Consider the following 16573-nt stretch of genomic DNA (forward strand, 5'->3'; position numbering starts at 1 on the left):
TTCTTTTGTTTGGGCCATTTATTTTTTCCTCTGCATGCCTGTTACATAGTGAGGGGCGGAGCCTTAGGTGTTCACCAGGGTGGGGCAACCCACGTCACTGCATTGTGATGCTGTATGTGGGGCAGGGGTCCGAGAGGGAACAATGGCGCTTGCTGTGCTCTCTGCTGGATTTTAGTCCCTTCCCCTGCTACCCACAAGCAAATTGGGCCTTTCTGGTGCTGATTCCCAGGTGGGTGGGTTTGTGTACGTTCCAGGACCCTGTGGGTCTCTCCAACGAATTCTCCTGTGAGGGTGGGAGTTTCTCCCTGCACCTCAACCCCCACAAGTGTTTTCAATCAGTGGTTTGAGACTTTATTTCCCTGTACTGGGACTCTGGGTTGCTAGCAGTCTGTCTCGCTACCCAGTTTTGCCTGGTTTATCTGAGCGAAAATGTGGGACCCCTGGTCCGCCAGCCACCTTGTGCACCACGCCCCTCCACAAGGATCCAGCCTTGCTGGGTCCACCTGCTGTTGCCTTTTGAACACAGGGTCTGCCAGCCACAGCTTTGCTGAAACCCCTCTCTGCCCAGCTGTCTGACTCCGCCCCTCCTACCGGTCTGGATGTGTCTACTTTAATTCCTTAGTTGTCGGACTTCCATACAGTTCAATTTTCTGTCAGTACTGGTTGTTTTTTAGTTTCTGAATTGTTGTTGTCCTTATTTTGGTTGTGCGAGGAGGCACAGTGTGTCTACCTATGCCTCCATCTTTGGCTGTGTAATTTAGCTGTAAATTTGGAGGGTGCCAGAAGCCAGTCAGTGCAGCTTCCACCTACTCTGAAGCCATCTTGGAATCACAAGTGGAAATTATTAAAGTCATTATCTTTCATATCAAGAAATCAATATAAACTGTCTAAAATTGAAACAGACAAAAACCTCTCAAAATATGAATATAAACTCCTAACATTTTTAAAGCATTTTATTTATTTATTTTTAGAGAGAGGGGAAAGGAGGGAGAAAGAAAGGAAGAGACATTAATGTGTGGTTGCCTCTCGCACACCCCCTACTGGGGGGCCTGACCCACAACCCAGGCATGTGCCCTTCCTGGGAACTAAACCTGTGACCCTTTGGTTCGTAGGCTGCCACTCATCCAGAGTCACACCTACCAGAGAAAACTAAGATTTTTAACAATGTATTTCTTTTTTTTTTTTTTAAGATTTTATTTATTTATTTTTAGAGAGGGAAGGGAGGGAGACAGAGAGAGAGAGAGAAACATCAATGTGCGGTTGCTGGGGGTTATGGCCTGCAACCCAGGAATGTACCCTGGCTGGGAATCGAACCTGGAACACTTTGGTTCCCAGCCCGCGCTCAATCCACTGAGCTACGCCAGCCAGGGCTTAACAATGTATTTCTTAACCTTAGAGGAGGGGTGTCAAACTCATTTTCACTGGGAGCCACATCAGCCTCAAGGTTGCCTTCAAAGGGCCCACTGTAATTTTAGGACTGTATAAATGTAACTACTCCTTAACTTTAAGGAGCCGAAATTACATTCATTTCTTTGAAGGCAACTGCAAGGCTGATGTGGCCCCTGGTGAAAATGAGTTTGACACCCCTGCAGTATGGGTTTCGAAGCTAGAATGCTGGAGTTCAAATCCTGACTCCACAATTGCTGTAGGACCTGAAACAAGATACTAACCTCTCTATGAGCTTCCTCATGAGCAATAAAAACAGTACCTACTCCAGAGCTGTGTTGTGAAGAGTAAATTATTCAATCCCTGTAAAGTACTCAGAACTGTGCCCACTACAAAGTAAACACTCAGTGTACGTTGGCTCTTACTATTTCCCTTTTTATGCATTCATCCTGCCCCTATATTCCTAAAGTAAGAACATGTAGATGTATGCAGAGGTAAATTTTAAGAAGTACAGTGCTCTGATAAGTGTAATATCCTTGACTACTATTCTGGAAAAGACTTCTTTAAATATATACACATCTAACCAATTGAAAGCAAGCTTTTCTACTTACCATAGAAAATGCCGTGCCCTCTCCAGTAGAATTCATGGCAGGGGTACAGTGACTTAAACGCAAGTATTCTTTTCCTATGGGACAGGGCGCTCGAGGTTCTGAAGGGTGGTAGGGTGGATGTAAAGGAATAGCTGATCGGATAGGCTCCCCTAGCTTCCTAGCATTTGGAATCATATCCACAGGAGGAATTTCTGCTAGTTGGACAAATTTAAGTGGACATTAAGATGAAACACTTAAGAAATCAGTCATCTTATGTATACACATACCTATAAAACACATGTTCACAATACTACTTAGAAATATATTTTAACTTGATTTTTTTTTAAAAAGCACACAAGAAAAACAAATCAGGGACTCATTCTAAGTAAGCAAATAGGGATCTAATTAAATTAGGAAGAGTGTAATTTTAATATTATCATAAAAGCTTTCTGACAAGTTATTTAAAAGCAATGAAAAATTACTAAAAACCCTAAATGGCCTGAAGAATAGCTATATAAGTTATGATTCATCAACATATTATAAAGGTAGCCATTAACAACAATTTTACCTAATACTAACCACACGAAAATCCCAGAGATAACAAGAAGAAACAATATTTTTCAGAAAAAAATACAATAAAAAATAAACTTCTATATTTTGTCATTCACTGGTAATTTGAAGACCACCAACTGATGAAGTCTGCGAGAAGAGAGGATTTAAGTAAGGCAGAAACATGTAACCAAAGATCATCTTAAAAGGAAATCAGCTCATAATAGCAAACATTTACAAAATAAGACCATATAAAACCAAAAAGAACTGCATGACGTGTAAAGCAAAAGTAAAAGGGCTAATAGCAACAGCAGTTATCCCATCAACTAATTACTGTCTCTAATTACTGTCTCTAAGCAATAGTCCAAGAACTAGTAGTAACATTACTACTCACCGTCTTCAACGAAGGATGTCCTACTCTTGGACAAAACACTAGATGAGGGAGGGTTCAACAATTCTTCATGTGATTTGGAACATGGTACAGTTGAGGCTTTTTCAAACTGCATTTCGTTAGGACCTTGCGTACCTAGAAAAGGAAGTTAAAGGTAAATTTTTTTTCTGTTGCTGAATGTCATACTAACCAAGAATTCTGTACCCAGAGGATAAAAATCTCAGGAATGACATGCTCATAGAACAATGTTGGTATGACTGCTCAACATAACAATTACTTTTAATGACTATTAGATAGCAAGATGTAGTTCTGTAGTCCAGAATCATTTATACAACTTGAAAGCTAAGTTTTACAACATATTTCATTAGTTTGCTTTAGGAAAAGGTGCCAGAGTTGTAGAAATGCTGACTGTTGCATGGCTATAGTTCTGGACTAGGGGCTGTAATCAAAGATTTATAGGTGAAACAAATTAAAATTTTACTGAAATTGAGGGAATATCCACTTTACTCCTTTACAAATCTACAATACATAACTATTTTTTAAAAAATTTATTTATTGATTTTGAGAGAGAAACATGGATTTTTTGTTCCACTTATATATGCATTCATTGGTTGATTCTTGCATGTGCCCTGACCAGGAATCAAACCTACAACCTTGGTATATCAGGATGATGCTCTAACCAACAGAGTTACCCATGTTATACACAAACTTGGCATAAATGAAATGGATTCATGACTTCCCCTCCTGAGTTTTTATCCCTTTTTCAATTTAATGAAAGACTTCACAATAAACTTGTTCTTCACTTTGAAGGTATGAGAATGTACCCTGAAAACTCACTGATACCAAAATGATCAACTGACATAATCACTAAATATAGAAACATTCACCTTGTAGAGATCCCAAAATCCATTCTGTTTATTCCAAGACAGAGTATTTTTAAATTTTTGACACTCATCTGATGTCTTTTAAAAATCAGCAAACATCCCTGGCCACTGTGGCTCAGTTGGTTGGAGCAGCATCCCGTAACCAAAAGGTTGCAGGTTCAGTCCCCCAATGCAGGTGCCAATTGATGCTTCTCTCTCACATCAATGTATCTCTCCCCCTTATTACTCTAAGAATAATGAAAAAAGTCCTTGGGTAAGTATGGGGAAAGAAAAATAAGCAACATCTGTTTGTGCTCTCTTCCACAATCCAATGCAGCATGGCTATTTCATTTTAAAATGTTTTAAATATGTGCATCTCCCTCCATACATTCATATTTCACATGAATACCACCTTCCTAAAATCTAATGTTCAAAATTCATAACTTGGTCAATAATTTCTCTACTACCTGATAATGAATTTGTCATCAGGTTGACCCCAGGTCCTTCTTTTTACCTGGGTCCATTGTTTTTCTTCAGTTTCTTTTTTTCTTCTATGGATCAAAATCTATTATTTTCCTTTGCAGATTTTCAATGGAATTTAGTCAAAGACCACTATGAAGATAGTTGATATTACAATAACATGAAATGTCAACTACAGTAATCAATCCAGCACTGTTGGAAGTTTTTGCAATTACAGTTGACATTCAATATTACTTTAGTTTCAGGTGTGCAGCATAGTGGTTGGACATTTATACAACTTACAAAATGATCCCCCAACAAGTCTAGTGTCCACCTGACACTTCACCTAGTTATTATTATTATTATTGACTGTATTCCCTACACTGTACTTTACATCTTGGACTATTTTGTAACTACCAATTTGTACTTCTTAGTCCCTTCACCTTTTTCACCCAGTCCCCCAATGCCACCTCCCATCTGGCAACCACCAGTTTGTTTTCTATATTTTATGATTCTGGTTTGGGTTTTTTGCTCATTTATTTTGTTCTTTGGATTCCACACATAAATTATATGGTATTTGTCTTTCTCTGACTTATATCACTTTGCCTAATACCTTCTAGGTCCATCCATGTTGTCACAAATGGTAAGATTTCACTTTTTTAAGGCCAAATAATATTCTATTGTATATATGTATCACATCTTCACCCATTTATCTATGGATACTGAGGTTGTTTCTGTATCTTGGCTATCATAGATAATGTTGCAGTGAACATAGGGATGCATATATGTTTATGAATTAATGTTTGGGATTTCTTCAGATAAATACCCAGAAGTAGAATTGCTGGGTCATATGGCAGTTCTATTTGTAATTTTTTTGAGGAACCTCCATACTGTTTTCCAAAGTGGCTGCACGAATTTGTAATCCCATTAGCAGTGCATGAGGGTTCCCCTTTCTCCACTCTTACTTTGTTGATTTATTGATGATAGCCATTCTGACAGGTGTGAGGTAATATCTCCTTGTGGTTTTAACTTTCATTTTTCTGATGGCTAGTGATGGTGAGGATCTTTTCACGTCTATTGACCAATTGTATGTCCTCTGCCCATTTTTTTGTGTGTGAGTTAAGTTGTGTGACTTTGTATATTTTGGATATTAACACTTATTGGATCTTTCACTGGTGAATATAGTAGGAGGCCTTTTTGCTTTCCTTGCCTGAGGAGACATATCCAAAAAAAATATTACTAAGGGCAATGTCAGAGCTACTGCTCATGTTTTCTTCTAGGAGTTTTATGATTTCAGGTCTTACATTTAAGTCTTTAATCCATTTTGAGTTTATTCTTGATATGGTATAAAAAATGGTCTAGTTTTATTTTTTGCATGTATGTTTCCAGTTTTCCCAACACCATTTATAAACTGTCTTTATCTCGTTATATATTCTTGTCTCCTTTGTCATACATTAATTAACCATATAGGCATGGGTTTATTTTGGGGAGCTTTATTGTTCCATTGATCTATATGTCTATGTCAGTATTATACTATTTTGATTACTATAGCCTTGTAGTATAGTTTTGTTACCAGGTAGCATGATTACCTCCAACTTTGTTTTTCTTTGTCAATATTGCTGTGGCTATGTGGGGTCTTTAGGGGTTCCTTATAAGATTTTAGGATTATTTGTTCTAGTTCTGTGAAAAATGTCATTGGTGTTTTGATAGGGACTGCACTGAATCTATACATTGCTTTGGATAGTTTAGACATTTTAACAATGTTAACTCTTCCTATCCATGAGCATAGTATATCCTTCCACTTATTTGTATATCTTTTTCAATGTCTTGTAATTTTCTGGTCTTTTATATTCTTGATCGAATTTATTCCTAGGTATTTCTTTTTTATGCAATTGTAAATGACATTTTCTTAATTTCTCCTTCTGATTGTTCATTATTATATAAAAATGCAACCAATTTCTGAACATTAATTTTGTAGCCTGCTACTTTTCTGAATTCATCAGTTCTAATATTTTTTGGTAGAATATTTAGGGTTCTCTAGATATATTATCATATCATCTACAAATAATGACAGTTTTACTTCCTTTACTGTCTGAATTCCTTTTCTTTCTTTTCCTTGTCTGACTGCTGTGGCTAAGACTTCCAATACAATGTTCTTCATTATTAGGAAAATGCTTTTAGCTCTTCACCACTGAGCATTATATTAGCTGTGGGTTTGTCATATATGACCTTTAAATGTTGAGGTATATTCCTTCTATTTCCACTATGCTGAGGGTTTTACACTTAAATGGATGCTGGATTTTTGTCAAATGCTTTTCTGTATCTATTAATATAATCATGATTTTTATCTTTCATGGCATATTACATTGACATGGCATATTATATTCCTGTGTTCCTAGAATCACAGGAATAAATCCCATTTGATCATGGTACATGATCTTTTTAATGTATCGCTGAATTCAGTTTGCTATTTTGTTAAGGATCTTTGAATCTATGTTCATCTGTGATACTGGCCTTTATTTTATTTTTTTTGTAATGTCTTTTTCTGGTTTTGGAATCAGGGCAGTGGGGGCCTTGTAAAATGAGCTTAGGGGCCTTCCCTCCTTTTCATATTTTTGGACTACTTTGAGGAGGATAATTGCTAAATTCTTAGAATGTTTGGTAAAAATTCACCAGTGAAGCCATCTGGTCCAGGACTTTCGTTTGTTGGGAGTTTTTTTTATTACTGATTTGATTTTCTTGGTAATCAGTATGTTCAGATTTTGTTTCTTCTTGATACAGTCTTGGAAGATTGCATGTTTCTAAAAATTTATCCATATCTTCCACGTTGTTCAATTTGCTGGCATATAACCAATTGTTCATATTTTCTTACAGTCCTTTGTATTTCTGTGGCATTGGTAGTCACTTCTCTTGCATTTCTGGTTTTATTTATTTGGGTCCTCTCTTTTTCTTGATGAGTCTGAGTGATGGTTTATCAATGGGTTATCAATTTTATCTTTTCAAGGAACCAGCTTTTGCTTTCAGTGTATTGTTTTTAGACTTCTTAAAATTTCCATCCTGATCTTTATTATTTCCTTCCTTCTACTCACATTGGGTTTTGCTTGTTGTTCTTTTTCTAGTTCCTTTATGTGAAAGTTTGATTGAGATTTTTCTTGTTTCTTGATGTAGGATTGTAATATTATGAATTTCCCTGTTAGGACTGCTTTGGCTGTGTCCCATCAATTCTGGGGGGGGTGGTCAGGTCTTCATGTCTTGAGGTATCTTTTGGTTTCTTCCTTCACCCTATTATCAATAGATTCATTGTTTAGTAGCATGTTATTTAGCCTCCATGTGTTTGTGTGTCTGTAAGTTTTCTTCTTGTAACTGATTTCTAGTTTCATACTATCGCGCTCAGAGAAGATGCCTGACAGAATTTGAATTTTCTTAAATTGAGATTTGTGGCTTAATGTGTGGTTTATCCTGGGAAATGTTCCATGTGTGCTTGAAAAGAATTTATATTCTGCTGTTTTTGGGTGAAGCGTTCTAAAAATATCAATTAGATGCAGTGGTCTAATGTGTCATTTAAAGCCACTGTTTCCTTGTGCATTTTCTGTCTGGATGATTCACTGATGTCAATGTGGTGTTATAGTCCCCTACTATTAATGTCAGTCTCTCCCTTTATGTCTGTCAATATTTGCGTTATACATTTAGATGCTGCTATGTAGGGTGTATAAATGTTTACAAGGGTTATTATCCCTTTGTTAGACTGCTGATACCTTTATTGGAAAATGCCCTTCCTTGGTGAAGGAGTGTGATGTGGTTACTGTCCCTGGAACTCAGAGTTAACGTAAATAAATTAAAAGTTAAAATGCAAAGTGAGAATGGTGTTACCAAAATAAAGTGAGGGCTATACTGAGGGTTACAGAGCCTCAGAGCCTGAGGTACTTTGGGGAGAGACTGGCTTTGTAGGGTGAGTTTGCCAGGAATAGAAAGGAAGAGCAGAAGAAATAATATAATGCCAGAGAAGGGCATGGCAACCAAGTGGGCAGGACTGCAAGTGTGTTGGTTGGAGGAGGGCCCTGAAGAAAGGTTTACTGTGTATAAGTACTAGGTTGTTGGAAATGTGGCCTGAAGCTTGGGAGAAAAATTGCCACTGGATGTACAGACCTGTTGACTGGAACCATGAAAAATATGAGTCATCCAGTTCAGGAAACTATACTTAAGGGGTACTTTGAGTGTGGTTAGACCATTAAGCTGCATATATAGTTTTCTCCCCATGGCATCAAGTCCCACACATTACAGGACAAACTTGCATCCACCTATTTGCCCATGTGCCTATGATTCCCACTTCACTAATTTCAGATAATTGTTCATATTTAGTGGGTAATGGTAGTATTTCAGAATTTCAGTTCTGAAGTCCATTTAAGGGTCTTTCTATTCTCAACTTTAAATACTCCTAAGTAAAACTATTTGCATGTCCATAGTTGTATGCTGAATAACAGTAACTGATATTTAAAGTTTAATTACTCACCATTACTTCTCAGAGAAAAGGTGTGTGCTGTGTCGCCAAGTCTAATTATTTCACTGGTAGAGTCTACTTCATCTCCATCCCAAGAGGGGCCCATAGCCTCAGATGACAAGGAGCACCTGAAAGAGTTCCCTCACTTACTCAGGGCCCAGCCTGACCACAGAAGGCCCTTCCAACGAGAACCCCAAGAGCTGCTTCAAGCAGCCTACCTGTGAGTATTCAGACTGCTCATTGCAATGCACAGAAAGAGAAAAACACTCCATCTACTGCTTATCACTTCTTGCTGCTTACTGAGAATCAGTTGTTTAAAAGAAAGTAATATTACAGTATTCAACATGTAGTTAACAGAAGTACAGTCAAACCTGTAACAATATATTTTGTCTGCGAAAGTAGCATAAATCATGTATCTCTGATATTGGTCAATGATACTGGCACATGAGGGTACAGTAAACCATTTAGTCACAGCCTTTCTGGAAAGCAATTTGACAACTTTTAACAGCCTTACAACATTCATGCTCTTTGACTCTGAATCCAACTTAAAGATATTGGGAGGGAAGGGGGAGAAAGAATAAACAAAGGTACCTATCACATTAAAAATATAATATAAAAATACAGGAATAGTTAGTAAATTATGATGCACTAATAAGAATGGTATGTTATCACAGTGATTAAAAATGATTATAAAGAATTTAACAACTTGGAGGAAGACTAAATGTGCTAATTTTAAAATGCAGGACACAAAATTATATAGACAATATAACCAAAATATTTAAAAAACACAGTAAAAAACTAAAGTACAACAAAAGTTAAAGCAGTTACTCAATTCTGAATGATAAGATTTCTTTTATTTTCCTTCTTTTTTATTTCTTTTTTTTCAAGTTGTTTCGAAAGAAATATAAACTACTTTGAAGACGAATGGAAAAATTAAAAAATAAGTAGGTGGCTAATGCTGAGAATTAAGTACTGTATATAGCTCATGGCTCTTAAAACTTCCTCAGGGAGTTTTAAAAATTAAAATTTTCACATTAGCTTTGTTGTTTTTTTTGTTTCTTTTTTTGCTGCCATTCTGGCATATTGTGCAATTTTAATTCTTAGGGGAAGGAAAAAGTATAACTTCTTTTGATTAAAGTCATAGACATTGAGTGCTACCTTCCAAAAGAAACTCTTTTCCATGATGATTTAGATCCTCTGGTACTTTCTGATTCTTCCAAATGTTCTTCTCCATGAGATTCTTTAAAACCCTGTCCAGTTTCACCTGTTTAGAATAGATAAATAGAAAAAAAATGAACAAAAATAACCCAAGTTAATATACTACTATTTCTATATAGTGGGTGGGTAGAGGTAAGGACAGTAAAGCACCCTCGATTCCTCCTGGTAAACTGGAACCTTGCAAAAGTGGAATTAGAAAGAACCAAATCATTACCTATAATGAGAATGTATTACTAGGGTAACCAAGAACCAATACAAGTGATGCTTTAAAAGCAGGATTTATAGTTGTATTAGCAATGTTTTATTATTTAAGCTAGGGGGTGGATTTATTTATTTTTTTTTTAAGAGAGGGGAAGAGAGGAAGAGAGGGAGAGAAACATCAATGTGCGAGAGAAACACTGATTGATTGCTTCTCACATGCCCCCAACCGGGGACCTGGCCTACAACCCAGGCATGTGCTGTGACTGGGAAATGGACCTGGAACAACCTTTGGTTTGCAGGCCAATGCTCAAACCACTAAGCCACACCAGGCAGGGCTTTTTATTATCCTTTATACCTCTCTATTTGTAAGGGATGTCTGAGGCAAGATGACTAGAGTGTGGGTTCAGAAAAAAATTACCGTGTCAGCCTACTTCAGTCTCTAACTAAGAGTCAGACCACATCAAGTCTTGGATAGCATTTTCCTTAGTAGTACCAACCTTTTTTCTACCCCAACATACCTGATGAATGCACTTTCACCAGAGGCACTAACTCATTAGGGGAGGGATTTCAGGAATTATGCCAAGCAACATTTGAATAACATTAGAATGTTGTGTGCATTTACTCTAACTTACCAGGGGGGTGATTTCAGAAGTTACGCCAAGCAACATTTTAAAAACATTAGGTAACAATCATTGTGCATTTACTCTGAGCTAGGCTTGGTGCCAAACTATTTATGCATATCTACTTACTTAACCTTCTTCACAACTGTGAAAGATTTTCTGATGAGAAAACTAAGGCTTGGAGAACTTCAATCATACAGTGAGGGGCATTTAGCACTGAGCCCATGGTCCTCCTTCAAACCCCTTTTTCTTCAGTGGTAAGTGAAATGCTAGCTGGGGTACCATGAAGAAGCTGCTCTGCACACCTGATATGACTAGTGACAATAAAGATTTATTTCCATTATTAACTGGTGTTTTGAAGAATCTGATCAGCTCTAGGGAATACTGCCATATAAACTTGGACCTGCAAAGGTAACAACCAGACTTTAGAAAACACTGTCCAACTAAGGCACTACTACATAGGGAGGCCTTCTCTGAGCAACTCCCTCCTGCAGCACTAAGCTCTCCACATACTACTGACCTCCCATGGGAAGATGGCTCCCTCAGCATTTAACTACTACCGTTCCCACTTTCCTATTCTCAGCTAGGTGACTATCATTCCTCCTCAACCTGCAATTAAGCACTACATTGTAAAAACTGCGGCTATCATAATTTTCTAAATTAATCTTAGAGGTACTTTTCTACCTCTTAATCTTGCAGCTAAAATGACTAAAAAGCTACAGAACATCAAAATACCACTAGTAGCCTTGAATTCACCCTTCCCCAATTCTCCTGTAATGGTTTTATTGTATGCATTCATGGCTATCTCCCTCACTTGAGGATAGGTTTCTTTGAGAGCAATAAATATGGCATGCAGCTTTGAGTTTTCCCAGAGCAGCTGGGTTGGGATACAACATATATTAAACACTCAAAAACATGCCTTTAATCTTTCCTTCAGAGCTTACCTATATATGCTTTTAAACCTTTTTAGGGAAACAGATAAAGGTAGAAAACTATCTCTAACTGAAGAGTTTAAGATTAAGTTCAAATGTTAAAATCACAGCACAGGTCTCACCATCAACAATGTGAGAACCAGGAATGATAGGCCCATTTTTTTTGTATTGATTTATATTAGCATTTTATGTTAATTGCTATTACTGCTGAAAACTTTTTTTGAGTAACTTTACAATAGTAAACCCATTCTTAAATGAGTTATATATTATTCCAACCATGACATACAGCATTGTTTACTTAACCAATTTCAAATTGTTAAGACATATAGGGTTTTGGTTTTTCTAGCAATGATAAATAACACTTTAATGAAGACCTTTAAGCACCTAACATTCTTTTGTATAATTTCCCTAGGATAAACCCCTAGAAATGGGATTTATTGAGCCAAAGATTATAAATATCCCTTATATACTGCTAATCTAGTTTGAATAACCATAACCCTTTTGGAAAATAATATCACAATATTGATCTTTATAATCATCATTAAAAAACACAAAAACTCCATACAATAAATTGTTATAATTTAGGGAACAAGGTTACTTGAAGAGTAAAATAAAAAATATGTAGGCTATCACAAACCAAAGTGCAGGCTGAAGAGAGAAATACACCAATTCTTCCTTCTGATACCATGACAAAATCCAAATTTGTAACAAAAATGGCAGTTCTGACATAGGAAATTTTGCAGGAATTTCTTGCAATAATAAGCAATTTAATCCAGAATTTAACTTTCTATTACAATTTACTAAAGTAATTTATAGGTAAAATCCAAGTTGAAAAATGATATGATGACAGTCTAGGATAGAGTCTTCAACCACTTGGAACAGTAAGAATTGAAATGTATTTGACAATTAAACTTATCAGGTATACTGTATTAGTGATTCTAATTCCTGTGAAGAAAAACACGCACAAATATAAAAGGTAAAAAGGGATACAAAAATAAACCAAACCAAATTTCTATTCTTGAACTTACTTTTCTCATGAGATGTTTCACTGATGTGTTCTGTAAGATACTCCAACAGCCCATCAAATATTTCCAGGAGATTCTTAATAGATTCTTTATCTCCTTTTACTATATTTTCTCCTGGATACAGAATACAAAGCTATTAAAAATTTAACCAAGAAATCAAAAGCCTTATAATTTTGAAATGAATATACCACTGTGAAAACACTGTTGAAGATATAAGGATTATAAACTAACCCAGGAGAAACGATGTAATACAGTTGACTCTGAGCAACTGTATTACACAGGTTTGAACTGTGTAGATCCACATATGCAGACTTTTTTCAATAAATATACAGTCAGCCGTCTGTATCCCCAGGGTTTTGCATCCAAGAATTCAACCAACCGTGTTCAAAAACAGTACTTTCTGTCCATGGTTGAGAATCCACATATGTGAGAGGCCAACTTATGTTACACATGAATTTTTGACTGTGCGAGAGTTGGCACTTCTAACCCATGTTGTTCAAGGGTCAACTGTACTCACATCAATTTCCTGATGCCTAATTGTATCTGAAGAAACAAAAGGGGTAGTCTTGAATATGTTGTCTGATAATTAATTGACATATTTCTTCCTTTATCAAGAAGCAAAATAGACTTAAGAAAATATCCTCTAATAATATTTATACCAAAGTAAGAAACAGCTAAGCAGAACTTTATTTGGCTAGTTAAAAAAAATATATGGCAGGAGAGACACTTTCAGATTTTGGAATCCTACTTCTAGATGGTGGTTTGTTATGAAGACAATAGCAGTAAAGAAATATAAAAAGAAAACAATCAAACTTGTTGGAATACTTTCATCAGGATTTCCTGATTTTTTCAAATTTGTTAATTCCTATTTACTTTGTATAGATCATACCACTTTTTGGATTAAAAACTGTCCATAGCTCCCAACATATAAAACTTTTCAATGTCACATCATACCCAACCTCTTCAGCCTCATCTCCCCCACATCCACTTTATGCCCAGAAATTAACCTTTAAACACTACCTAGCACACCACCTGGTCCGTAACAGATTTTTAATAAATGTTAAGTTAAATACTGACATGTAATGGGTTTGTAAAAGCATGGAAACTTGACATGCTAAATGTCCCATAAAATAAGACTCCAATTAACAGATATAAACAAACTTAATTCTTGAGAAACTCAAGGGACAAGCAGAGTAAAAACTTGATCTTTAAGGGAACCTAGCCATTTATAATTTTAGTCATAATGCAAAACAAACCTAAACCAGAAATTTAATGTTTTGCACTGCTACTAGTCCAACAATGTTTGACAGATTTTTTTGTGTTTAAACTAAATAGAAATCTGTTTTTAAGTTTTATGTTTTTCTGGCTTAACAAGATATACTCAAGGCCATACCCAAGGGCATACTCAGGACTTTGCTTTCCAGGATAGGGAGCACACACTCTGCCAACCCAGCAACTAAGACTGCCTGCCAGAATGGAGTGCTTCATAGTGTAGAAGCTGATTTAAATAAAACACAAGAGTAAAAAGCTGTTTTACAGGCTACTGGACAAGGTAAGCAGTTTTGCAACTTTTCATGGGATAGGTGTGAATTATCAAGGGAAGCTCTACAAAAAGTTCTATAAGCAGATATGACCTTACTATAATGTTTAAAAAGTGCAATACCAGAAATCGCCCTGCACCAGTGATAAAACAATTCTAAACTGCAAAGGAATGGGGTAGTGGGGGGACAACCCCAGGATTATTCCTCAAAATGAAGAATCTCCAAACTAATTTACCACATTTACTCAACTAGAACCATACTCAAAATCTTAAGACACTATTTTTGCAAAAATTTGTTCTTGTCAATATCAAACTAAAATTAGTAAATGACCTACCCTGATTAACATGTACTTCCTTTAACTACTGTCAAAGAATAGATCAACAGTATAAACCTTCTCTTAGTGATTTAAAAACAGTTTCAAGTCTCCAAGATTCCCTCTGCTCGTTAGCTGGAAATAATTTACTCTATTTTGGAAAAGGTTCAAAAACAATTTACAGTTTTATTTATTTTGAATAGGTAACATAGTCACATGATTCAATATTCAAAAAGTACAAAAGGTATACAATGAAAAACCATGGAAAGTCTCATTTCTCCCTTGTCCTGCAGCCCTTAAGTTCTTCTTATTGGATGTAATCAGTATTACAGGGTTCTTGTATAAGCTTCTAGAGTCTGGGAGCTTCTAGAGTCTAGTAGCTCATACAATCTAGAAGAAAGTCCTTCTGCATGAAATCATTTGTATATACATCATACATTCTCTCTACCTTTGTATTTACAAATGGTAGCATACTCTGCACATTACCATTGGAAGTACACGGTCTCCTCACCCAATATACATTGGAGATTGTTTCACTAATGTGGAACATTGTACATGAAAAGCATCATCAATGACCTTTTGCAGCTGCAGCGTCGTTCCCTCTATGCAGCTACCATAAATTTAACCTGTTACCATTAATGGATGTTTAGATGTTTCTAATTTTTAGCTACTACAAATAAGCAGCATGATAGCTTTAAAATAATAAAAGAAAAAAATCACACTTCAAACTATCAGCTAGGACTCTGACCCAGATCCATTATAAATTTAATATTTAACTCTCTCCTGGAAAAGCTTTTAAGGGTGGCTGCCTTTATTATACCCAGTCAACTGTCTTGGCTCAATCTTGCCATTTGGTCTACTTCATAAGATTACTCATTTGGCTAAAAATGTCTAGGATTCTGCCTAATAAGTTATGTGAGTGAAATGCAAAATTATCTGATGGTTAAGTATATACCAACCTGTTATGTGAGACAAGCTGACCTGCAGGTAATCCAAGGCCAGAGAATCAATTACTGCTTGGACATTGTGAGCTTCATCCTCTTGACTTCTGGGAATAGCTATGAGGTCTGTGGAAAAAAGGCTACATAATTTTGCATCTATGAGGGTTTCATCTGTTTATCTCTGACCAGGCTTCTGAGTAAGTCAACTGCTACAAAAGTAAGCTCTGTCCAAACAGAACAGGTTTTTAGAAGTACAAATAAAGTTAATAGAGCCTGAATTCCAGACAGCAGAATCTTTATTGGTTGCATATTTATTGATTGAATATAGTTGAATAAATATATGAACATGCTCTACATTAAGCACCATGCTAAAGGAAGATAAAGAGGTCCCTAAATTCAAGGAGATGAGGTGAGACTTGAAGCAATAATTGTGGGTTGCTTTCCACGAGAGAAAAAAAAAACCTACAATAGGTGTGAAAGGAGGGTTACTGAATGTCCAGGGATACAGTACAAACTCTAATTCTTACCTGTAACATTGGTTAAATAAGAGGACCTGACAAGTTTCTAAGTTCCACTCAATTTTAGAACTTTTGGAGGTACATTTACATAAAGGTATGACTTTCACAAGGCATTTAGCATGATTAGATTAAACAGTGATGACTAAGACTAGTCAAACTGATTTGACCAAGGCAGTTATTATGGCTTAGTCTCATAAGGTATTCATTAAAGAAGTGAATCCAATAATTTAAAATAAGATGTAGACAAAGAGAAAACTCAAGATTTTATAAATACCCCAGGCTCTAACTAAAGGCACTGGTAACTTCTGGCTTAAGGTATAAATATTATTACTCCCACTTTTTAACACCTTTACCTGGTACTTTTTCTCCCAAAATGGATTGATAAAGTGCAATAAATACATTAGCATCACATTCTTCTAGTTCATGTATCCTCAGGTGTATGTGACATTTCAGGAGAAGGTTATTGGCAACAGTTACCCACTCTGTTGGGAAAGAAGGGGAACAAGTTCAGCCTTAAATATTAAATAG

General features: G+C 36.2%; 1 protein-coding gene across 5 annotated transcripts in view; it reads right to left on the bottom strand.

The window, feature by feature from the left end:
* The window catches only part of CEP95 (centrosomal protein 95), a 36001-nt gene that overhangs the window by 17501 nt on the left and 1927 nt on the right, over window positions 1–16573 (bottom strand). For 2 of the 5 annotated variants that reach the window (XM_036033487.1, XM_028519239.2), the window contains exons 2-8: window positions 16399–16527; window positions 15546–15653; window positions 12736–12846; window positions 9895–10000; window positions 8749–8864; window positions 2920–3051; window positions 1998–2191 (exon numbers count right to left, since the gene is read on the bottom strand). In XM_036033487.1, the coding sequence (XP_035889380.1) occupies window positions 1998–2191; window positions 2920–3051; window positions 8749–8864; window positions 9895–10000; window positions 12736–12846; window positions 15546–15653; window positions 16399–16527 (896 nt within the window). Of the gene's footprint in view, window positions 1–1997; window positions 2192–2919; window positions 3052–8748; window positions 8865–9894; window positions 10001–12735; window positions 12847–15545; window positions 15654–16398; window positions 16528–16573 lie in introns of those variants that run through there. The other 3 variants (XM_028519238.2, XM_036033488.1, XM_036033489.1) reach the window with 3 other exon arrangements.

The sequence above is a fragment of the Phyllostomus discolor genome, chromosome 8, assembly GCF_004126475.2.
Source record: "Phyllostomus discolor isolate MPI-MPIP mPhyDis1 chromosome 8, mPhyDis1.pri.v3, whole genome shotgun sequence".
Taxonomy (NCBI): domain Eukaryota; kingdom Metazoa; phylum Chordata; class Mammalia; order Chiroptera; family Phyllostomidae; genus Phyllostomus; species Phyllostomus discolor.